We start from the raw sequence: 23,193 nt of genomic DNA, 5'->3' as shown, positions 1-23,193 counted from the left end.
ACATCCATCGGGGACTTCTCAAGTTCCATGGTATTGGGCTTGGTAAATAGTAACCCAAAACGTTCCTCAAGGGGCCTGTGTTGGAAAATGAAAGGTCAATTTTTGCCGAGCGTTGTCTTAATCACGTCCTAAACTCATTCCAAAGTTTTTGGGCCATGTATTCTCCCACTGCAAACGTGGCCACATTCACAGCGACGAAGAAAGTCAGAAATGTCTTTTTATGACCAAAATTTCCAAAACCCTTTACGTACCCACAGGTGATCTGATTTCCTTCGTAACGAACATCTTCTTCCTTATTTCAGTACGCAGAGGGAGGCTGGTTTTTTCTCAAAAACAAAAAATTTCAGTCGAATCCATTGAAGGGTCTCTGAAAAAGCAGAGAGAGAGGCTGCTGAGCAGAAATGTGGGGTTGGAGGAAGTAAGAATCCAGAACACGAAGAAGGATGAGAGAGGTTGAAGGGAGAAGGCTTTGCCAGGAGTTTTCAGCGGGGTATTATGGCCTTTGCACGCTTGGAGGAATGCTCAGTGCTGGGACAACCCATCTTGCTATTACGCCTTTGGATGTCTTGAAGGTCAATATGCAGGTAACTTGTTGTTTTTGTTGTAATAATACTCATAATCTCGAGCCCGGGCCAACCCCGTTGGCAAGGGCGTGCGGTCTCTGAGTAACACCTGTTCAGAGGTCGCGTGTTCGAAGATTCTGGTGAGCTTAATAAGAAAACTTTTGATGTCTCTCAGTTGAGACTCCGCGGCTCCAGTACAGGGGAGCAAAGCTCTATTCAATAATGGTTTTGTTGAAATGTTTGACAGGTTATGAAGATTGTGGCTCTTTCTTTTTTCAATATTAAGTAGCATAGGAATGTTGAGCTCATGTTGTAGGACGTTTTGTTATGCCATTTATCACCCTTTTCCAATATAGTAATTGCTTTATTTGGTTTTAGGATTAGATTCTTAGAACTTTTAAGTTCTATAAATGTCAGTGAGGCTGCTGTTTTTTCTATATGTTCTACGGTTTTATCACTCCCACAGAAATGAACAAAATTTTGCACTACTTATCAGTTATGCCCCAAGGTTTCCTCCCAAATTTAATAGCTTAAAATATTGTAGTCTCCCAAGCTGGCTTTTTTTTTTTTGGGTATGCAAAACAAAACTTTTATTGAGAAAAAATGAAGGAATAAAAGAGGGTAATACAGAAAAATGAAGTCCAAATTAATAGGAGCCAAGAAACAAGCAAAAAAGGGACAAACAAATTACAAAAAGGGGGTCCAATTCAAAGAATGAGACGTAAAAGGTAATCAGATGGAAGCCCAAGGAGAGGTATTAACTGAACTTAGCCAAGTCTCAAACTTCCTCCTAGAAACTTTCCTTATCGCTAGAGACTCTTTTATTTCTCTCAGGCAAGTTGCCTCAGGTTGGCGAATGGCGAAACCTCTGGAGATTAGTAGGGTAGGCCATAAGCATAATATAAGGAGTTGAGTCCTGGATACTCAATTATTTCTTTATCTTTAGTGATTTAAATAGTAATTGACCCTCAGTTTGCCCCATTAATTTGTAGTTGAAACAATAACTGACAACAAAGCCAATCTTATGAGTTGGTTTTCTGCCTTAGGTAAATCCAATCAAGTACAATGGCATTTCCTCTGGTTTTTCAATTCTTTGGAGGGAACAAGGTCCTTCATCCCTTTGGAGAGGCTGGTCAGGCAAGTTATTTGGATATGGTGTTCAAGGAGGGTTCAAATTTGGTCTCTATGAGTACTTTAAAAAGTTCTACTCTGACTTGCTGGAAGGCCATAGCAGAAGTTCCATATACTTCCTCAGTAGTGCTTCTGCTCAAGTTTTTGCTGATGTTGCTCTCTGTCCCTTTGAAGCTGTCAAGGTCAGAGTCCAGACACAACCCTATTATGCCAAAGGTCTGGCCGATGGCTTTCCAAAGCTATACTACAGTGAAGGTCTTTCGGGGTAAGCAACAACAAGAAAAAGAAAATCAACATTCCTCATTTTCTTTTTCATCTTCAGTTATGCTCACCGATATCGATTTTTTACTGCAGTTTCTACCGGGGGCTTTTTCCGCTTTGGGGACGAAATCTTCCATGTAAAATCTCTCTCTCATTTCATTTATTAGTTGTGATATCTGTTATATGAAGTTTTCTGGTTTGTCTGTGCCTGGAAGATCTTTTGAATACTATTTTGGTACTTGTACTTTTGACTTGGTTCATTTTGGTTCCCGCACTTACAAAACGTTCATTTTTCATTCCCGTACTTTCAACTTTTGTTTATTTTAATCCTTATACTTTCAAAATCATTTTGGCACCTACTTTGAAATGACCGATTTGGTCTCCATTTGCAAAATTTTAACACATATTTTACACACAATGGAAACTCTTTATACAAATTTATTGCTGCATTCCAAGATATTTATTGAGTGAAGTGTCTTGCTAAAATTATCATCCAAAGAAGTGAGATAAAAATGAAAATGAAGGACCAAAATGGTCACTTTTTAAGTACATAGACCAAAATAGACGTTTTGATAGTACAGAGACTAAAATAGACAAAAGTTAGAAATACAGGATCAAAGCAAACCAAAGTCGTAAGTACAGATATTAAATTAATATTTAAACCTAATTTTTACATCAAAAGTTTGTAACTTAGTTATCGTGTTACAGTGAGATGCCATGCTAATGCATTGGAATTCAAAATCCTGATTGTAGCTGCACACTCTCATTCCATTCCTTGTGAAATGCAAATAAAGTACCTAGAACAAGTTACCTAGATTCTGTTGCTTGCTGACTGTATTGCATATATCTTCTACATTTTCTGCTCCATAATGCGAAAAGATCATAGCTATTATCATATTTTAATTTTTACCACAGTTCATAAGAAAAGGGGGTTCAGTGCCAACTATCCAGACATTTGGCCTTTTCACTTTTAGACAAAACTTGAGTGATATTAATTTTTTAAGGTGAAAAACAGTGTTGCATTCAATCGACTATAGAAGTGAATATTGGAGACTTGTCAATATGATCTGTTTTTTCTTTCATTGGCATCTTGATTAAACAAATAGTGACTTTCTTGCCTGTGGTGATTCTTGGTCTTACTGAGGCTGTTATATTCTCCAGCTTTTGATCATATTTCTTTGCGAATTGTCTTTGACAGTCTCCATGATTATGTTCTCAACGTTTGAGCATTCGGTGGACTTCATATATCAAAACATTATTCAGCGGAGAAAGGAAGACTGCTCGAGAACTGAACAGCTCGGTGTTACATGTTTAGCTGGATATGCAGCTGGAGCTGTTGGTACTGTTGTCTCAAACCCAGCAGACAACATTGTTTCCTCTCTCTACAATAAGAAGGCTGAAAACGTAGTCCAGGTGGCTCTGTCTCTCTGGCTCTCGCTCTCGCTTAAGTGTGAAGCCTCTCTCTGGCTCTTGCTCTCGCTTAAGTGTGAAGTCAATCTAAATGGTATCTTTATCTGGTTGTTTCTCTTGCAGGCAGTGAAAAACATAGGATTAAGCAATCTATTTACCAGAAGTCTTCCTGTCAGAATTACACTTGTTGGTCCTGCTGTTACTTTGCAATGGTTCTTCTATGACACCATCAAAGTGCTAAGTGGACTGTAAGTGTATTTTCTATCATCTTCTTTACCCTTCTTCGTGATCGATATTTTTGCTTCTGGCTGCAATTTTTCCGCCAATGCACTAGGAAATATTTATCTCATCTTTGGAAAAATAATAGCTTAAATAACAACATATGCAATGCATTACAAGTGAAAGACAGGAGATCAAAAAGAGAGTGATGGAAAAGTGATTATGAGCCAATTAATGCCATAACGATACCCTCCAAGGTCTTGATTCTCGTTGCCTTACGGATCGGGCCTGTTTTGACAGACTTGTTTTTTTTGCTATTTTGTAAGGTATTTGGATCGATAGGAATAGTAGAATGTTTAGGGAGTTGAGAGTTCTTGGGTGAAATTTGGGAGTTAGTTAGATTTAATACCTCTACGTACGTGTCAGTTTCTAATACCTTTAATAATTATCAGTCAGGTGTCATTCTTTTGGATTGGGTCTTTATGGACGAGTCCTCTTTGGACTTATTTTTTGTATACCCCTTGTAAATTCTTTCATTTTTTCTCTATGAAAGCTCGGTTCCTTACAAAATATATAAGAATAGGATTAGTGAGAGTGAACTATGAGCATAACATTAAGAGCGGGCCTCCAACACCCAGTTATAAAATTCTGGCCTACACAAAAAAAAGTTTCTCAATTATTCAAGTCATATTTAAGTTTTAAGTATCTAGTCTAATATATTTATCTTTTATGAAGGTATGATCTCCCCCAATCTCTTCTTTCAACAAAGTTCATAGTTTTAACTTCTAGGTTTCAATGAAATCTCACTGTTGATTTTTGTGTTGAAAAAAATTCGATAGTTGCTAAAACATCATACCAAGGGCTAGATATTTATAGGTCAGACAGTTGTTCTGTGAATTAAAGTACAAGCAAACTAGTTCAAACACGTATGAATATTAAAATAAATTCAACTGAAAACTGTAACGACTATTTAGTTATAACCCTTTATTCTGATCTTGTGATTTAGGCCAACTAGTGGAGGGCTAAACAGGCAATTGGAAGAAGCTAACCTATCAACTTAATTGAGTTTTCTGGTGAAGGGCAGAACTGCAACTTTGAGAATATCAATAACCAGGTTCATGAAAAGTGGAAACATGGCAATTTTATTACCTTGTATTGCCATAAATAAGTTAATTTTTTTACTTTCTTCTTTTGTCTTCTTTATTCACTTTTCACTACTAGCTTCAGCCTTGGCTGGTAAACGGGCAATTCATAGAAAAAGGAAAAAAAGGAAAAAAAAAAAAAAAGGTCAACCCCGGATCAAATCTCATAGTCGGTTTGTCAATCTCACGATACGAGCATCTGAATTCCCACGCTTGTTTTACAGGAATGTAGGATACCCAGACATTTCAAGATGCTCAAGTATCTTTAAGATACCCCTAAAGAATAGTCTAAGGAGTTTTTGATGCCCTCTTAAAGCGTGAATTTATAAAATTCCCATGTTGAGGTCATCTTCTCATTACATTTTTGCCCTTCATAACCTTACTTGAATCGGGTTTGCTCTATGCTATGCAACTAGTAAATCACTCTAAGTTTTGTTACAGACAAGTTTATTTGATAGTTTTAAATCTTTATTAGAATAATGTTTTTTCGTCGATTTGTAGTGGCAGTTGTATATGGTGAATTTTATATAGAAATACAATCCGTTATATATACAATAAAGAAGACTTCTTCTTTCAACCTTGAATTATTTTATATCTTCTCGACAAATTGTCAATTAATTGTGCTGAGAAATATGTGCAATCATGTAGTCTAGAATTATGATGAGACACAACTGTTTATTATTATTATTATCTAATGAGTTTCAACTTAAATAATTTGATTGGTGGACAACCATAAACAATTTGATACATCAGAATTTTAATTTTATTTTAAAATATAGCGTTACAAACGTAGGAAGGAGGATTTGAAACTTAAACAATGAAATGAGGTTTTAATAGGAATTATTGCAAATTTAGTAATCTAGCTTAAAAATAATATTGCACAAGTTATAAATTTTGACATGTGAAAATATTCATGGACATAATAAATTTCATAATTTTTTTTTTAAAAAAGACGTAATAAATTTATCAATATCATTAGTAAGACATTGATAGATATTGATAAATGTGTGATAGATCTTTTAGCGGTAGACAATGATATATAGGATGATAGTTCCTAGACATTAATAGATGTCACGTCATATAAAATATAAAATTGTAATATTTGCAAATATATTAAAGGAAATAATATTTTGTCAATATTGTAGAATTATCTTGCCAATTGAGCTATTATTAATTTAATTATTTTATTTACATAAGATAACATATTGGAAATAATTTTAGAGGACTCTGATCTTTGAATACATATTATTATTTTTAGATGAACACTTTTCGTAAGCTCTTTTTTTCCTTCTATAGTCATCTAACATCCAAAAGTTTAAATGTTGGTGTTAATGAAAATGTTAACGTCTCAATTATATGAAAATATTGATAGAAATATTAATAAAACATCAATATCGATAAATATTTCTGAGAAAAATTATAAAAATACAAACTTTATAACAAATAAACGTTTAACTCTCTCTAAGTTAAAAAATTATTAATATTAATATATGTCTATGTTAGTGATATTTTTTATAGTTTATCAAATTTTTATGCAATATTATAAAATTGTCGATGTCTGAATCAATGAACATAAGAAAATAAAATTTAATACTCTATTGCAGTTGCCAAATATCCATGAAAATTTCCGAATTAAAAAAAAATGGATTTTAAAGTAACCAAAAATGAAACCCGACAGAAAAGTTTTAAAATCTGAGTTTCAATAGAGAATATCTGAAAGTTCTCACAGCAGGAAAAAAAAATAATAATAATTCTAAAAATAGTAAACGTGGAAGGAAATTTTAGGGAGATGTCACTGCACGCGCTCCACGTGCCGAACCGCTGGTTTTAGATTTGTCTAAAATTAGTGTACTTAGAATTTAGAACTAGATTTTATCCTCAGTTCTCCCGAAGAAACAGGGAAATGAAGCGGGTTGATCTTGACCCGACAACATGGGAAATTACGCGCATCCACAGCGATTTTTCACGCGTGTGTTACACGAACCAATTACGGCAGAGCAAATCCCAAGATTCGCGGCAGAAAGGTAAAATCTCATACGTTGTAAAATTATCTCACACCTAAATTTCTATAGATTTTTGTATTTCTTTTGTTCCCACAAAAAGGAAAACAAAAATTAAATACTACTTTAGTTTTTACTTTTTACCTTTATTTCACTTTGATACCAATAATTTCAAAATATTTTTTTATATTTTTAATTTTTGTTCTTTTTGTTTTTTTATTTTTATAATGTCGGTCTTGATCCCGTATTTTAAAAAAATGACCAATTTATACTCTATTTATAAAATTTTAATATAAATTTTAAGAAACTATTTTAATACAGTTTTGTTATTACATTTCAATAGATTTAGTAAATGAAGTGACAGAAGTGTCATGTTAAAATATAATGAAAAGAAATAAAATAAAAATAAATGGATCAAAATTGTATATTTGAAAAAATATAGAGATTTGAATGAACAGAAAATGAGAGAAGAAGTATAGAGACTAATCAAAGCTAAAAAGTATTTGGATTAAAATAGTATTTAAAAAAAATCAAGTTTCTCTAAATTTGGTAGGTTGTATCCATTTTTATCCAAAAACTTTTAATTAATCATATTGCTTAACTGAATTTTAAGAAAGTGTTGCAACATTTGAATTTTTTATAGGGTTTCAAATAATTGATAATAAAAGAATTTTCATGTGTGTTCAATCAAATTTAAAACCTATGTCTAAAATAAAACTGATAAAATTTAAGAGAAAATTGATACTGGAGTTTTTTTTTAATAAAAAAATTCACTCAACTACTCACCGAATTAAATTTTATGATTTCATTCAATTAATAAGTCTCTTGAGATTTTTTCCTTTTCTATATATAAAAATTAGTAGGTTAATAATATAAAATTTAATGAATGGTAAAATTTGCCACATTTGTCTACATAATGTATTTTATTTGTCTACCTAATGTATTTGAATGAAAGTGAGAGTTTACGGTGAAAATTAATATCACTGGTCAAGTTTTAGAAGAAATTTTGGTTTATTTTTTCTATATGTCCATTTTATTTTAGTTTCTATATTTTATACATGAATATTTGTATGTATCGAATATTTGTTTATTAATGAAACATATTGCTCGCGCGCATATTTTTTCGCAACAAAAATATTTAAAATATTTATTTTAGTCCATGAACATATGCTAGTTCATGAACCTTTTTTTTCCTTAAATGAAAATTTGTTTAGATCTTTATTATGTTATCTCATGCTACTCGCGTCTAAAATAAAAAAAAAATATTTAAGTGAAGAGCTCTATATACCAATGTCATATATAATAATACATATTTATTCAAGGTTATGACATAAAATATCTATTTATTAAACAATTAACCACAAAACGAAATAAAGATGAACACTAAAAGTTTTTTAACTAAAAAAATACAATAGTGATAAATTGGTTATTTTCTATTTATTTATTTTTTAAACAATTGGTATTATTTTTAAACTCCACAGGAACATTTTTGAAGTATAGAAATAAAAATTGAATCAATATAAAAATTCAAAGACTAAAATACACCTCGGTTCACGAGCTAAGATAAAAAACAATCACTAAAATTTAAGGACGAAAGTCATATTTAAATCGATAAGTAATAAATTAACATCACATATTTAAACGAATTCTCATGTCAAAATATGATAGAAGGAAAAGATTGGTTAAATCTCATTTTGGTCCCTAAATTCGCAATTATTTCATTTTAACTATTTAGTTCTCTATTTTTGTTATTGAACTTTCAAACCTTTTCCATTCGGATCATTAAACTTTCGAGATGTTTATTACAATTCCATAACTAATAATAATAATTAAAAAAAAGCTAAATATTTTTTTTTCACAAATAGCCAACATAATTTCAAATATACATATGGACATATTTAACATATCTATTCAAGCCACATAAATTTAAAGCTGAGTATCAATATATAATTAAAGTAGATATACTCATTACCATTTTTAAAGTTGATGTTTGGATCTACTAACTCTACCATTATTGAATTAAAAAAATAGTTTTTTTTTTCTTTTATCGAATACAACATGTCTATATTTTTATCGAAGTTAAATGTCTTAACCATATATTTAAATTCATCGCGTAACAAAAAAAGGGTTGAAACAGGATGACAAAAATAAACCTGATGTGATTTTAAAATTTAGGACCAAAATAAACTTTAAAACATCGATATATCAGATTTTTATTTTTATTTTTATTTTTTTAGAAATTTAATCCATCTTCACTTTCAAACCTCTAAAACCCCGTGAGCGCAAGTCAAACGGGATCTGTCCTCTCTCTTTTCCAGGAAAACGCGTAATTACAAATTTTCTCCTGTTCTTTTTTTTTTTTTTGCTTTCTAAATTTATAATTTTGTCCGAAAAAGAGATAAATAAATAAAAGAAAAATGATTGATTTTTATTAAGTAACAGACAAAATTATCCCAAAAAAAAAGAAAAAGAAAAAAGAGTAGCTGGTCAGCACTGACTTCCGATGTTTCCTAGCAGCAACATCCCAAACAAATAACAAATCGGACTTGGTCGCCCCGATTTATTTTACTATTATTAAAGTTCTTCAACTTTTCTCCTATAAACCCATTTTTATCCATTTTTTCGAGCTCAAATTATTTGGTTTCACTGTACATGGAATCCATTTTTTGTTTCCTCCATTGCCACAAATCGGTACTGCTTTTCTCTCTTCTCTCTCTCTCTCTCTCTCTCTTTATAGTTTTTTGTTCAATTATCTCATTGTTATTGTTTGGATATGTCGATTTTGGTGTGCGTTTGTCGTTTTCTTTTTCGAGATTGATCTTCGCAGCGAGTTACTGGTTCTCGTGATTGATTCTGGATATTTGTTTTTGATTTCTGTTGAGATGATTCTGTTTGATTCGGAGCAAATAGTGCGTTCGATTGGTCCGATCTACTTGTTCGTGGCGATCTCATTTACGTCATTCGGGTTTTTTTTTTGGAATCCCTAATTTCTTCGATTTAGGGCTTGATTTTTGTTTTTTCGTCGCAGGATTTCGTGATTGAGATGCTATTGATGAGGCGTAATTGGTGAGGGTGGGAGAGACCGTGAGGGTCCGAGTCGAAGCGCGATTCTGTGTTTCATGGGCAATACCTGCCGTGGATCTTTCAAAGGGAATATATTTCAGGGCTACAGCCAGCCCGAGGACGGCTCCATCCCCAATTCCAAGCGTAATAACAACAGTGCTTCAGACCGCTCCAATTCTGACATTTTCCCTTCCAGCAATCTGATTTCCCAAGAATCTGGCAAAGACTACAAACCCAAATCCAAGGACAGCGATAACACTCCAACCTTCTTGAGCCCCACCAAGAAAGACTACATAATGAGGAAAGGCAGTGATAACCAAGCCTATTATGTTCTGGGTCATAAGACTGCTAACATTCGGGATCTCTACACTCTCGGTCGAAAATTAGGACAAGGACAGTTTGGAACCACTTATTTATGCACTGAGATTACCACTGGCATTGAGTATGCTTGCAAGTCTATCTCAAAGAGGAAGTTGATTGCGAAGGAGGACGTTGAGGACGTTCGACGGGAGATTCAGATCATGCACCATTTGGCAGGTCATAAGAATATTGTCACAATCAAGGGTGCTTATGAAGATTCTTTGTATGTTCATATTGTAATGGAGCTTTGTAGTGGTGGTGAGTTGTTCGACCGGATCATCCAGAGGGGGCATTACAGTGAGAGGAAAGCTGCTGAGTTGACCAGGATTATTGTTGGTGTTGTCGAGACTTGCCATTCGCTTGGAGTTATGCATAGAGATTTGAAGCCAGAGAATTTCTTGTTGGTTAACAAGGACGATGACTTCTCCCTTAAAGCTATTGATTTTGGCCTCTCCGTTTTCTTCAAACCAGGTGAAAAGAAAGTGAAGCAGTTATGATTTTTCCTTTTTGGATTTTTCTGATGAATCAAAAGTCTAATAGGTATATGGTTCGGCAATATTTGCTCCATAACTGTGTACATGGCATATGTAGTAACTATGATAACTGCCGCTGGCATATCAGATTAATCATATGATAATCCCCACAATGAGTTTTAGAAAACATTTGTTTTGAAATATTCAGCTTCTTTAAGGAAAAAGATTGAGATTCTGGGAATAAACATATGCATTATGCAGAAAAAGAGAAGTAGGAATGCTGCAATAAATCAAAAGGAGGTAATCCCCGATCCTTTCCTAAAAGATGCTGAATATTTCAACTGATTGAACTCTCACATTTCAATGTTACAAAATTAGCATGCTTTACTTGAGCTTCTTTTTCTTCCATTTACATTTGTTTAATCCATTGCAATGAATTACTTTTCATTGCTGATACACACGAAACTACTTCAGGTCAAATCTTCACTGATGTTGTTGGAAGCCCATACTATGTTGCTCCTGAGGTTCTCCTCAAGCACTATGGACCGGCAGCAGATGTGTGGACTGCAGGAGTTATATTGTATATATTACTTAGCGGTGTGCCACCATTTTGGGCAGGTACATGTTTCATTTCAAATAAAAACACTATGTAAGTCTGAATGAGTTATTGACTCCAAAGGGCTGCCCGGTTGAGGAACTGGGGTGTTGGGTGGTAAGGGCACTCGGGTCCTAGTTGTTGATTCTTTGAACAGGTTGATTAATAATGAAACCCTAATTTCTCTAGGCACAAGTGGGGTGGGGTCCAATATCATGGTTTTAAGAAGAGGTAAAAAACCAGTTATTATAGATGGTTGCTAAACAGTGGTTCTTTTTTACCATTCTCCACTCTCAGAAACTCAACAAGGAATATTTGATGCGGTGCTTAAGGGACATATCGATTTTGACTCAGACCCATGGCCCTTGATCTCTGACAGCGCAAAGGATCTTATCAGAAAGATGCTATGTTCTCGACCATCAGACCGTTTGACTGCACATGAAGTATTATGTAGGTTTACTTCTCTATATTTCTTAAGTTTTTATGAAGGTAAAAATGAAAGACCTGTTATGTATGGCATTAGAAAAGGAAGTTTCTTTATATGTCTGATGCATTTTTCCACGTTACAATGATTGTCACATGTTGGTTATACTTCGTTCTTTGATGCCCTGTAATATTCGTTTTCATGCTGTTCTAGGCGACTTCAGATGCTCTGACCTCTGTGGTTTTTTGTCAAAATATAATTTGATCTGTTGAATACACAAATTAGTTTTTTTAAGGGAGAAAAAAAATAATTTAAGAATCCTTGTAACATCTTTTGGAATTGTCTAACAGACTAACACACACAAATTAGTCACCCTCTTGTATATGTATTTCTTCCTTGATCAATTTCCATATCCTAAGAGTTTTCAGTTTAGAATATTCAGAACCTGAACGATTATGGCTTTGTTGTTATGAATAGTGTAATTGCATTCATCATTCTAAGTGCTATACTGCGTATGATTGAATTATTTCTTCATGATTTGTACAGGTCATCCTTGGATTTGTGAAAATGGAGTTGCTCCTGATAGGGCTCTCGATCCAGCTGTACTTTCTCGACTCAAACAATTCTCTGCAATGAATAAGTTAAAGAAAATGGCATTACGAGTAAGTATATCATTTATCAACATGTTTCGCATAGGCGAGATTTATCTACTAGTTAGAAAAGCTTAATGCATTTGCTTGCATTGCCCTCAGAAATTTTCGTCTTAAATGACTCTGACTAATCTGCACGTTTGTACCGTTAGGTGATTGCTGAAAGCCTATCTGAAGAGGAGATTGCTGGCCTAAGAGAAATGTTTACAGCTATGGACACTGACAACAGTGGTGCAATTACGTTTGATGAACTCAAAGCTGGTTTGAGAAGATATGGTTCGACCTTGAAAGATATTGAAATACGTGACCTCATGGATGCGGTAACCTTTTCATGTCCTTGGACTCCATATTTACATTAACATCGTTAATATTCTTATCTATTTTGTCTGAGTTTAGATGAGCTACATCTCTGCTGCCTTGTGCTATTTACTTAAAGAAATTTCAAATTCATATATAGCCCTCGCATCCTTGACGTTTATTACTTACATACCTATTACAAATCAAAGCATAAAGTAGTTAAATGTCAGGAAACTTTAGAAGCATGTTTGGATAATATAGCTGCGGTTTGGTCGTTGCTGAAGGATTTTGTTGGTTGGGACTAATCATTTTGTTCTTGATAGCAACTAGAACTGCGCGAAATCTCTTATTTGCCTATTTTGGCTGGGGTGATTGAGAGGAACTGAAAACTCTTTAAAGATAAGTTTGAGACTTCGGGATGTTCTTGACTTAGCTCAATTCCATGATTATTTGGTGTCCTCGTTCATTTTCTTTTGTCATTATGCTCCCTTTGTAAACTAACTAAATTTGGAATGATTTTTGTAACCCTTAAGGGGAAGTTGGTGGGTTTGGTTTTGTTTTCACTATATGACTTGTTATAGAGATTGGGTAGTAGTAGGCTATTGAATTATTTGCTATTCAATCTTGTCGTCGTCTTGGTCGGGTTTCCATCCCAGAATTTGAATTCCCTGTAACTTTTTGCTTAATCAAAAAATTTGTTTTTGTTCTGTAAAAAACTGTGAGAAATCTGCGCATGTAACTTTGAATTGGGCTCTCTCCTGCTACACTGGTACTGGTATTGTTTGTGATTGTTGTAGCTTATGAGTTTTTCTTTCTACCCTGTTTAAGAATATGGCTATTGGAAGGCGAGACTACTTCAAGTTTCAGAAATGCACTTGTTTCATATGATTAAATTTGTTGATTTTTTTTTCTAAGAATGTGTATGGTTTCTATGCTTATCAGTTGTACTGCTTGAAAATTTACTTGAATTTCTTTCAGGCTGATATTGACAATAGCGGGACTATCGATTATGGAGAATTTATTGCTGCAACCATTCATCTCAACAAACTAGAGCGGGAAGAACACCTTGTTGCAGCATTTCGATATTTTGACAAGGATGGAAGTGGTTACATTACACTTGATGAGCTGCAGCAAGCTTGTACAGAACATAATATGACCGACGTGTACCTCGATGACATCATCAGAGAAGTCGACCAAGATAATGTAATTCTCTCAACTTTATTAGAAAATCATGCTTTTGGTACTTCTCTATTGTGAGTAGAATCCAACCAGGCTATGGTTTCGGTCACAATTCGTGACCATATCCATCTTTCTTGGACCTGGGTGGCTAGGAAGAGTTTGAATGTGTTTGTGAAGTTAGTGAAGTTGATCCATGCTGTTGAGGGACTAATTTGAGGCATGGAATGGAGGAGAAGAAAAGTAAATCAAGGACAAGGTTCTGATGAAATGGAGAAGATTGGGAATGATCTAGCATATGCCGAGTACCGATGGATTATTGATAAAAAAATGATGAATTAGTTTTTGACCCTTGCACAAGGAATAGTTCCCGATACTTCCATATTGGTATAGTAATTAATTTTTGTTGTATGATGCAGGATGGAAGGATCGATTATGGCGAATTTGTTGCCATGATGCAGAAAGGCAATGCAGGAATTGGAAGACGAACTATGAGGAACAGTTTGAATTTGAGCATGAGAGATGGACCCGGTGCCATTTAACTTCTGAACCACGTGCTTGATGTACTGGTACCGATCGTTTATCTATATTTACGTCTCGGTTTCATTGCTTTTGCCAGAAAACTTAATATCATGTTTGATGAGTCATGAGTAGATGATAAAGTATTTTAGAATGATGCCACTAGCAATGTCTCAAGTTTGAACTTCAACATGGATGGTGCAAAAAAGGGTTTGAAGGCATAGATTTCGATCATGCTAATCTGGCGTTCACATCTGAGATTATCGAGCCTTATGAGTGTAAACTCTGCAGGTTGTACAGCGGATGTAGAGCCGGGGAGTTTGACACTTTCCCAACACGGTTGAGCTCCTCTTCCTCCTAGCTTCCAGCACTGTGTTGCCAAGGATTTCAGTGGTGAAAATTTCTGCTCGAGCATCTCTCTAATAATCCTAAATATCGCTGTATAGCCAAAGGATGATGTGGTTAGAAATATGAACTCTAGAGTGTGAAAGTGCAAGAGCTGTTTAAGTTGCTAGGTTCTTTTGCGTAACATTTTCATTTGGGGATTATTTATCTGTTTGTATAGATACTCTACCTCTCGCCCAGATTTGATTCCAATAATGTAACTTTTCTCCATTGCTAATGCCATCGAATTCTCCGTTCGACCAAAACTAAGAGGCACAACACGGGCGATACATTCACTCGCACATGGTACTAAATCTGACAAACTCCTATCATATTGCACCTTTGCAAGAATGCTGCCGTGCATATTGTGATACAGATTCAACTTGAGATTCAATATACTGTGTACAAATTTGTTTATGTCTTCTACTAAAAAGAGAAATCACTTGAGGTAATAAAATAAGGTCGGAAGTTTGAATTTCCACCTGAACTCAAAAGAGCGTTCACTAGAACCAAACTCGAGTGGACAAGGTGCCACAATAAAAGCTCCTTAGATGCTATAAGATTATTTTACTAAATCAGGAAACAATTGCATACTACAGGTGGGTTTTTGTATTTTTAAACTTCATTCTATAGAATGCAAATACATGGCGAATACATATTTCAGTACTATTTTCTCCCCAAGTCACCTTGAAGTAGATCCCCTTCGTGATGGGCAAACCAAGGAATCGATCTCAGGACCTTCTCTGTAGCATAATTGAACTGACATCTGTAAGCTACTCTCTTAAGCAGGGGTATCATTTGCAATTGATATTTCCTGCATGCAGGAGGGCAGGCAATGTCAAACCAAGCACATGCAGGACCAGAGCCAAGGAAAAAGACGACAAGTTCGTCTTTATTCAATATATAGCCAAGGAAAAAGACGATGAGTTCGCCTTTATTCAATACATATATATAAGGTTAAATTACAAGTTCGGTCTTTGAATTTTCAAGATTGTTATATCTAACAAATCCCTGGACTTAAAAAAGTGTCTAATAAGAGTTACGAAGTACAGACTTATTAGACACAAAATTAAATATTTAATCTCTTACTAGACATTTCTGAAGTTAAGGGACTTATTAAACAAAGTTAGAAGACTAAGTTGGTAACCCAAACCTGCATGTATGCCTAAAAAAATTCTACCCGACCCACAGCCGAAATTTGAAATATGAGAAGAAATGCAGAACCTAGAAATAAAACTTGTACACACAAGCCAACTTTGGTGCTCCTGTTCAAAGCATTTTGGCATTAAAATCATCTATGATAACTCGAATATAGCTCAACCAGTTAAGACACCTATCTCCCACTAAAAGACTGTAAGTTCAAATCTCTACCCCACATATCGTACTAAAAAAACTATCTACAATAACAAAATAATACCTAGACAAACATCTAAATCCGCACCTATGAATGCTGCAGAGGGAAAATTAGATGTGGCCAATTTTAATTGGTGGGAATTGGGGAGCATGTATAAATGTTTATTGATAAGCACCCTAGTTTTTTTTTTCTTTTCTTTTTTTTGCCCATAAAATGATTGTAAAAACTTACCTTCAACCTTGCTGTGCTTGAGAAAATGCATCTTGATGTGATTGCATGCCCCTGATCAAAAAGCCATCCTACTTCACAGCAAGTATCCCCACTTTCTTTGCTTTCTCTAAGGGAACACCATAGTTGCTTGGGAAGCACCTTGAGGTCTGATTCAATTCTCGTCGACCTTTGCACATTGTCAGCCAAAAGTTCTTGAACAGCATTCTGTAGTCAATTTTCCAATACATGTTCAACAGGAAACGGAGTTATATTGTGCCTGTTAAAGTCACTTTAGCATGGTTACAGTGATCGCTATAGATTTTAATGACTTGAAAAATAAATGAAACAAGAAAATTGTTGGCAAAGTTTGGATTATTCAATTTCCAGTAAATGGATTAACAAGGCATTATTAGTATCTTATTATAAGGTAGATAGTTGGGTACAAACTATAAACTAGTTCCCACTGATAATTGACCAGATGAACATTTTTAATACTTTGACATGTTCCCCTTTCCAGCTTAAAATAAAACTTGCCACCAATACTTAAGAACTAATGAAGTATGAACAAGTAGCAGTAACAAAACAGAGTTGTAATCAATCATACAAAAATCATGCATGCACTGAAGTCACAGATTTTGTTGATGATTCCAGACAATCCCTTAATTTCAAGCACAAAAGTGAAATGATACAATGTAAGACTTGACCTCTAAGAATGTTGAAGGAAGCAAAAAGGAAAGTTTTGGATCAGTTGCAAAGCAGAATGAGACAATAAATTGTAGCATCTAATCTAACTAAGAACTAAGATTTTAGGATCACTTCAGAATGATATAAAGGTATAAGATGATCAGAGGAAAAGGAAGGTCATATAACTCACAATCTGAGAACCATCAAAATGGGCAACAGAGACAGGACCCTGCCATGTACCAACAACCTCTGAAGCTTTCAAGGCAGCTGTAGAAGCAAATGCAGAATCTTGTATGGCACATCCACCCAGCTGTTCCCCGTTTCTGTATGGTCCATACCACTGCTCGCAGAAAACTCTGATATTCTGCAACACAAGCCGAGCGCCTTCAACTCGAACAACCTGAACAACCCTCACACGAGACTCGCGATCTTGAGGATTAAGCAGGCAATGTTCCAACTCCAATAACTTATAAGCACCTCCACCATCAGCTGGCCAGACAGCTACATAACATCCACTACGTTGATATGCAAATGCAGTTACTTCATCATTTGCACCATTTCCAACATTTCTCTCATCAATGCTGTAACGGGTTGCAGCATCAGCTTCACATCCTACTGTGGGAAGTAGCTTTATTGTCTTGTACATGAAAGAGGTATGCTCTGCTTCCGCAAGAGTGGGGCACTGAGTCTGCCAGTCAAAAACCTTAACCTCCCATTCTCTATAAGCATCGGGTACAACGGATTCCGGAAGTTCAATTGGTGTCCCTCCAGAAGAAAAATCCGCTCCATACCCATCCCACTCGCCAGAGACATTTTTGGCAAAATCAGACCACCCTTTAAACAAATAAAAACACATTAATGGCACGCTTTCGAAATTCGAAGAACTCGAGCCAAATCTCGTGGCGAAAATTTCTGAAGTATAAAAAAGAAGTCACAAAACACGGATGGCTTCACTTAATTAAGAAGCAAGCGCTAAAATCTAATCAAACCGACCTCGCAAGTTATTCCAATAAGAACTAATTACACGATAAATACGAAATAAAGAAGTAAAATGATTCCAATCATACTTACCACTACCAGGAGCAGGACTGAAGCTCTGACTTTGAACGTGAGCATCGGATAGAGCAGTTTTAGCGACAACGGAAGAGGCGTTCGTAGCAGGAACTGAAGCGACGTCCATCCCGATGTTCGAACGGCGATTACAACGAAGCAGATGCTGCGATTGTAACCGTGAGTAGCAGCGGCGGCGTAAAACGGCCGGAGTAGAAACGACGGAAGACGATAAGGCTCTGTTCTGGCAGATAACACTGCTAGAAGCGAACGCCATTAAAATCTTACAGAAAAAACTTTCAGTTATCGCTAATGATTCAGATAAAACTCTGTGGAACTCTCCGGCGTCTTCAGCTCCAGCCCCGACGGAGCGGAAGGGAATCGGAGAAAACGGAAGAAGATGAGAGAATCGGCGACGGCAGTCGGAGAAGAATATTCGTAGACAAATAGAGAAATAAAAAATTAGCTTCGCGAAAAAAAGAAAATACCGAATTGTATTCAATGAGTGAACCGTGCCCGTTTTGATGATCTTTTGCGTTCAAACGACGTCGCTTGTGTCATCTATCTATCCATCCACCACATGCTGAAGCTGAACTTCTCCTTGTCAGTCTGTCAGTTGAATCTTGCTGCGGCCCAATAAGCTCTCATTTTGGACCTGCCTGGCCCAGAAGTCCGCCGGCCCACCTGTGAATATCTGGCATCCAAAAATTCCACTGGAATTAGTAAAATAGAAAGTGAATAAAAGTTTACTTAAGCTAAATTATAATTTTTTTTGAAGGGGTAAGCTAAATTATAATTTTAGTTGTTAATGTGAACCTAGTTTTTTTTTATGAGATTTTTTGATGTAACAAGAATTTAGCGTGACAATTATTTTATGTTTATGTGGCAAATAAACTCTATAATGTAATTTTTTTTTTTTGAGCATGGTCGTGTTAGTTGAAAAACAATTCTAATTTGAATTCACAAAATAAATATTTGATTTAATAATGTTAATTTATTATTCTTTTTTTTTAAAATTAAAAAATGACTCGACATGCTAATTTTTTGCGAATTTTTACTCATGTCAAAGACTTGCGATGGCTTTACTCGAACTATAGAGACAATGATTAAATCTAAAAATATATAAAAATAAAGGATAAAAATGTAAGATAGCTTTTCATTAAACAACCGACAGTAGAATGTTACGTGTCGAGTGGTGATTGGACACACAATGAAGTGGGTATTTATTATACAGCAAATTCTTGGCATTGTTTAGTGAATTAATACTCACACCGACAGAGGGACTTTATTATTACAGCAAATTCTTCGCATTCTTTAGTACACGTTTTTTTTTCCAGTTTTTGAAGAAAAATAATATTAAAGGAGAAAAATGAAATTTGAAAGAGCAGAAATTACATAAACCACTAATCAAATATAGGAGTTGTTGCTATTGCTATCATACCCGTGAACTTTTTTTATAAACGTAAAAACGAGATCTTGTGAACAAGATCATGAGTGCGATCCATAGCTCTCAAGACAAGAAATCAGAATTATTGTATATATGTGAAATGAAATCCTATTCATAATAGAGAGATTGTGGATTTTATAATTATAGTATATTAGGTTGTAATTTCTAGACAATACGTTAGATATATAGTTACTGACGATTATATGAGAAATCTTAATGTCGGTATATACACAGGTTATTAGTGGGATTTCGAACTATCTAGGTGACTTTGGTCGAGTTATCGACCTTTGCGTATTTATGAAGTAATCAAGAAAAATCACATGCAGTAATCTTTTCTCGTCATGCTACATGGTTTGATAGGTCGCATTTTACCATCTAATACCTGTATGAAATAAAATATAAGTTACCCTTCCGAACTTACTTTTCTCTTCTTTCTCCCTTACAAAACGTTTACTTTTTTTTTTTCTCCTCTCTCTCGTTCCTCTATACCGTCGCAAACTTGTATATAAGTTAGTTAGTATAGTAACCTTTTTAATGCACATGTTTGTCATACTTGAAACTGTAATAAATAAAACTTTTCAACTGAATTAATAGCATGATACTTTAAAAATTAAATTTGTACTACCAAAGAATGAGACATTTTACCTAACATAATTTCAAATATTTTAAAATTAAAAAATAAATATTTTTTTTCTTATTTTATTTGCCTTTTGTAAAAAGAAAAAAATCTGTATTGTACTATTTAATCAATGAGAATATATATCATCATAGTTCATAGTTCATTCATGAAAGTGAATGCACAATCCAACATTATGTACAAGGAACCAAACTTCTTTTTTTTTTCCTATTACTATAAAAAGGTCAAACATTTAAAATTTATTTAAAAGTAGGAATCACTTAAGAAGATGCATTGTAATAGTACATATATTAACTATAAATTATTTTAAGCCATTTTTAATCATGTTGTTTCATACCAATACAGACTTAGGGCGATATCTCTCATTATAGGATGCAACATTGGTTTATTCATATTTTCCGTTCATTTTTTTTTGTATTTTTTGAATACTAGAGTTATTTTATTGAAATACTAGAAAAATATGATAGTTTCAAAACTATTTAGAAAAACTGAGTTGTTTTTTGTTTTTATCGTCCATTTTAAGAGATGTGTTTGATAAAAATATTCATGCGTGTCAATCCAAATAATTACTCTAATCTCTTATTTTAGTGTCATATAATTAAATATATTGTTTTATCAAACAAGTGACAAACAAATTTTAATCATTATTAATTTTGTATAGTACATGTACATTTGCAACTTTATTTACTTGCTATATTTCCTGCCTAAATTGTTTTTCATTTAAAATTTTAATGAAAAAGTTTAGCGGTTAGATTCGTAAAAATATAAAGACCAAACAATGCTAAATAAAAGTTACAAAATCCAAATTATTACAACATCCAAACTAATATATTATATTATATATTCATGATGTTTACAAGTTTGGGTTCTTTTAACTATTGAAAGGAAAATAAATTTGTACTTAAAAAGAAAAAACTTTTGAAAGGAAAACTCATTTTTGCCCCTATCATTATATTTTTCTAGTGCACTCAAAATTTACACTATATAATGATAATACTTGAATAAATTTTTTACAAAAGTATAAAAGGGAAATGCATAAATAAATATTTTTTTTCATTTTTTTCATTTTAATTTAGAGCTATCAAATTTTTAGAAATAGGTGCTTATTGTGAGTATTTAAGTATGGTTCTTTATAAATTCAACACCAGATTCAATGTATGTACTTTAAAATAGAAATACGTGAAGAAAATGTGAAAAATAAAATTAAATGTAAAACTAGAAAACGAAAAAAGAAAAAGAAAATAGTATATGAATTATATTGGATGACGCAAGAAATAGTATGCAGAGAAAACAGAAGCTAAGGAATTTTACGTTGCTTATAGCCTTATACAAACAAACAAACAAAAAATCTGCAAAAAAAAAAGGTAGTAGAATTCTTATGTACTTCATCTCTTTGATCTCTTAATTTCCGACGAAGATCTCTGCAATTTCTCTGTTCTTCTCCACCTCAGGGCCGGCGAGCAAACAAATTAAATGTGTTCTGAGTTCCGATCGATCGAAGAACGAAGAAATGAGCATTTCGAAGCAGGTTGATTTTCCAAATCGTTTACCAGAGTCCTCCATTGCCGGAATCGGAAGCTTTTTTTCACTAACCTTGATCTGAATCTAGCTTGAAACAGCGTATTATTCAATACCAAAGCCTGAATTTCTTCAAACACATAAAAATCGATTACAGTGTAGATATAGCTAGGTTTTCACTCCGTCGTCGAAATTCTTCGAGTAATTGACGGAATCGTACTTGAAAGTTTGAGGAAGACCGACGCGATCGGATCGCATAAGCTTCCGGAACTCAGACCTAACCTTATAGAAAAGATGCCGCCAACTACCTCTGCAATTAGATCCAAGAGATTTGGTTTCATCGTCGTTAATCTCCAGATCTTTGGCGAAGGGAGCCTTGCGAGAGAGGATCCAGGACCATCCCCAATCCCACCACTTCCTCAGCGAACTGCCGGAGTATTCGCGCATGGAGGACACCGATTTGGATCTACGAAACGGCCAGGAAGTGACAGGCGAAGAAATCGGCTGGATCTTGAAGGAAATCGAAGAGAGCCTTCGGCGTAGCGTTTGATCGGAATCTGGATGCGAGACGGGGAGCGCGTCGTTGAGAGGCCGCGTCGGAAGAAAGCTCCGCCGCGGAACGAAAGTCATGGTGATGGCGGTGGCCGGAGATCGGAGAAAGGGGAATAGAGAGGTGAGAGCTGTGTTTTCAGAGGCAGTTTTATTTCGGTTTTGGCGCGGGGGTTGGGTTGGAGATGATTTTCGTGGGCCCCTTCGGATACTGCGTTTCTTAATGACTGAGCGGTTAAAGCTGTGGCTCTTTCTCTAAGATCAAAGTTTCAGTTTCGATCTCAGTCTTTGCAATTAAGAGGTTGTGAGTTCGATTTACTATCCACATATTGTACTACAAATAATAAATGTACAATTCATCGGTATCACTCATAATTCTGTTAATGTCGCTAATAGGAGTGGTAACAATAAAACAATTTGGTTCGAGAAGTTTAGACCTTCTTTTTAGCTGCTAAACTATGCTCATTTTGGCCAAGAAGTTTAGACTTGGTGTCTACTATCTACATTTTTAATCATTAAAGTTTGAAAAATGGTTTTAGATGATTTACGAACTCGTTTGACTGTTAGTTGACGGACCTCTTCGTATTTCGTATTGAAATATGATCAACGAATCGTTCAATGACGAGGAACGCTCCTTGTCATTCTAGATCTGGATGAGGAACATCCGTTTCTTTGTCCAAATTTGGAACGTCTATGTAACAAACGATACGGGGTAAAGGTGGTGGTGAGAGTGTCTAGCAAGGAGGTGGCTGATGAAGTCTACTCAACCAAAAATATTATTAAATTATTTGTCAAATCATCAAAGTGTAGTCCATAATTTAATAACACGTTTAAATGAAGTTAGGAACATTTAGAAATTTTTTTAAAATCTTATCTTAAGGGTTAAAAGTGTCCATAACACTAATTTCGAGCTGAGATACCAAAAATGTGGACTTGGATGCCTCTTTATTAAATTTTTTGTTTCATAAAAAAAAAAAAATCTTTTGTATCCTAAAATTTCATTTCTTAAATTGTTTGCTATCACTTTTTTTTTTTTTTGGAAGATAAAGTAAATATATGTTTTTATTTGGAATAGGG

At 34.5% G+C, this 23,193-nt stretch overlaps 4 protein-coding genes across 9 annotated transcripts; 2 read left to right on the top strand and 2 right to left on the bottom strand.

Annotated features, from left to right (window-relative positions):
* The first annotated feature begins 194 nt into the window (after positions 1-194).
* On the top strand, positions 195-5,303 carry PHT3;3 (phosphate transporter 3;3). 3 transcript variants are annotated; one of them, XR_002600992.2, is made up of 7 exons: positions 202-584; positions 1,610-1,959; positions 2,049-2,092; positions 3,154-3,368; positions 3,489-3,613; positions 4,591-4,698; positions 4,951-5,303. XR_002600992.2 is itself a non-coding variant. In XM_022279891.2 (6 exons), exons 1-6 carry the CDS (start codon positions 444-446, stop codon positions 4,643-4,645), a joined length of 930 nt encoding a protein of 309 aa, XP_022135583.1. In that variant the 5' UTR covers positions 203-443; the 3' UTR covers positions 4,646-5,303. The 3 variants fall into 3 exon arrangements, 2 of the variants coding, with proteins under 2 accessions (XP_087979538.1, XP_022135583.1); XM_022279891.2 differs by having other exon boundaries at positions 203-584; positions 4,591-5,303; XM_088123412.1 differs by lacking the exons at positions 4,591-4,698; positions 4,951-5,303 and having other exon boundaries at positions 195-584; positions 3,154-3,403; positions 3,489-3,614.
* Positions 5,304-9,257: 3,954 nt separating this feature from the next.
* Positions 9,258-14,910, top strand: LOC111007797 (calcium-dependent protein kinase 26). Of its 3 annotated transcripts, none has more exons than XM_022280289.2 (9): positions 9,258-9,417; positions 9,755-10,620; positions 11,097-11,240; positions 11,515-11,667; positions 12,188-12,303; positions 12,444-12,611; positions 13,567-13,791; positions 14,184-14,327; positions 14,575-14,910. In XM_022280289.2, the coding sequence occupies exons 2-8, from the start codon at positions 9,846-9,848 to the stop codon at positions 14,304-14,306; spliced, it is 1,704 nt and encodes a 567-aa protein (XP_022135981.1). In that variant the 5' UTR covers positions 9,258-9,417; positions 9,755-9,845; the 3' UTR covers positions 14,307-14,327; positions 14,575-14,910. The 3 variants fall into 3 exon arrangements, with proteins under 3 accessions (XP_022135981.1, XP_022135979.1, XP_022135980.1); XM_022280287.2 differs by having other exon boundaries at positions 14,184-14,333; XM_022280288.2 differs by lacking the exon at positions 9,258-9,417 and adding an exon at positions 9,454-9,661 and having other exon boundaries at positions 14,184-14,333.
* A 206-nt stretch (positions 14,911-15,116) lies between these two features.
* LOC111007798 (glycerol kinase) lies at positions 15,117-18,474 on the bottom strand. Of its 2 annotated transcripts, XM_022280290.1 has the most exons (4): positions 17,987-18,472; positions 17,106-17,749; positions 16,253-16,456; positions 15,117-15,481 (listed from the first exon to the last, which is right to left on the bottom strand). In XM_022280290.1, exons 1-4 carry the CDS (start codon positions 18,240-18,242, stop codon positions 15,449-15,451), a joined length of 1,137 nt encoding a protein of 378 aa, XP_022135982.1. In that variant the 5' UTR covers positions 18,243-18,472; the 3' UTR covers positions 15,117-15,448. The 2 variants fall into 2 exon arrangements, with proteins under 2 accessions (XP_022135982.1, XP_022135983.1); XM_022280291.2 differs by lacking the exon at positions 15,117-15,481 and having other exon boundaries at positions 16,366-16,508; positions 17,987-18,474.
* A 2,806-nt stretch (positions 18,475-21,280) lies between these two features.
* Positions 21,281-22,476, bottom strand: LOC111007745 (uncharacterized). The gene has a single exon (XM_022280215.2). The coding sequence runs from the start codon at positions 22,195-22,197 to the stop codon at positions 21,736-21,738; it is 462 nt and encodes a 153-aa protein (XP_022135907.1). The 5' UTR covers positions 22,198-22,476; the 3' UTR covers positions 21,281-21,735.
* Positions 22,477-23,193: the final 717 nt, after the last annotated feature.

The sequence above is a fragment of the Momordica charantia genome, assembly GCF_013281855.1.
Source record: "Momordica charantia cultivar OHB3-1 chromosome 4 unlocalized genomic scaffold, Mcharantia_2.0 BLBB01000004.1, whole genome shotgun sequence".
NCBI lineage: Eukaryota > Viridiplantae > Streptophyta > Magnoliopsida > Cucurbitales > Cucurbitaceae > Momordica > Momordica charantia.
This window is presented reverse-complemented; position numbering and strand designations above follow the sequence as displayed.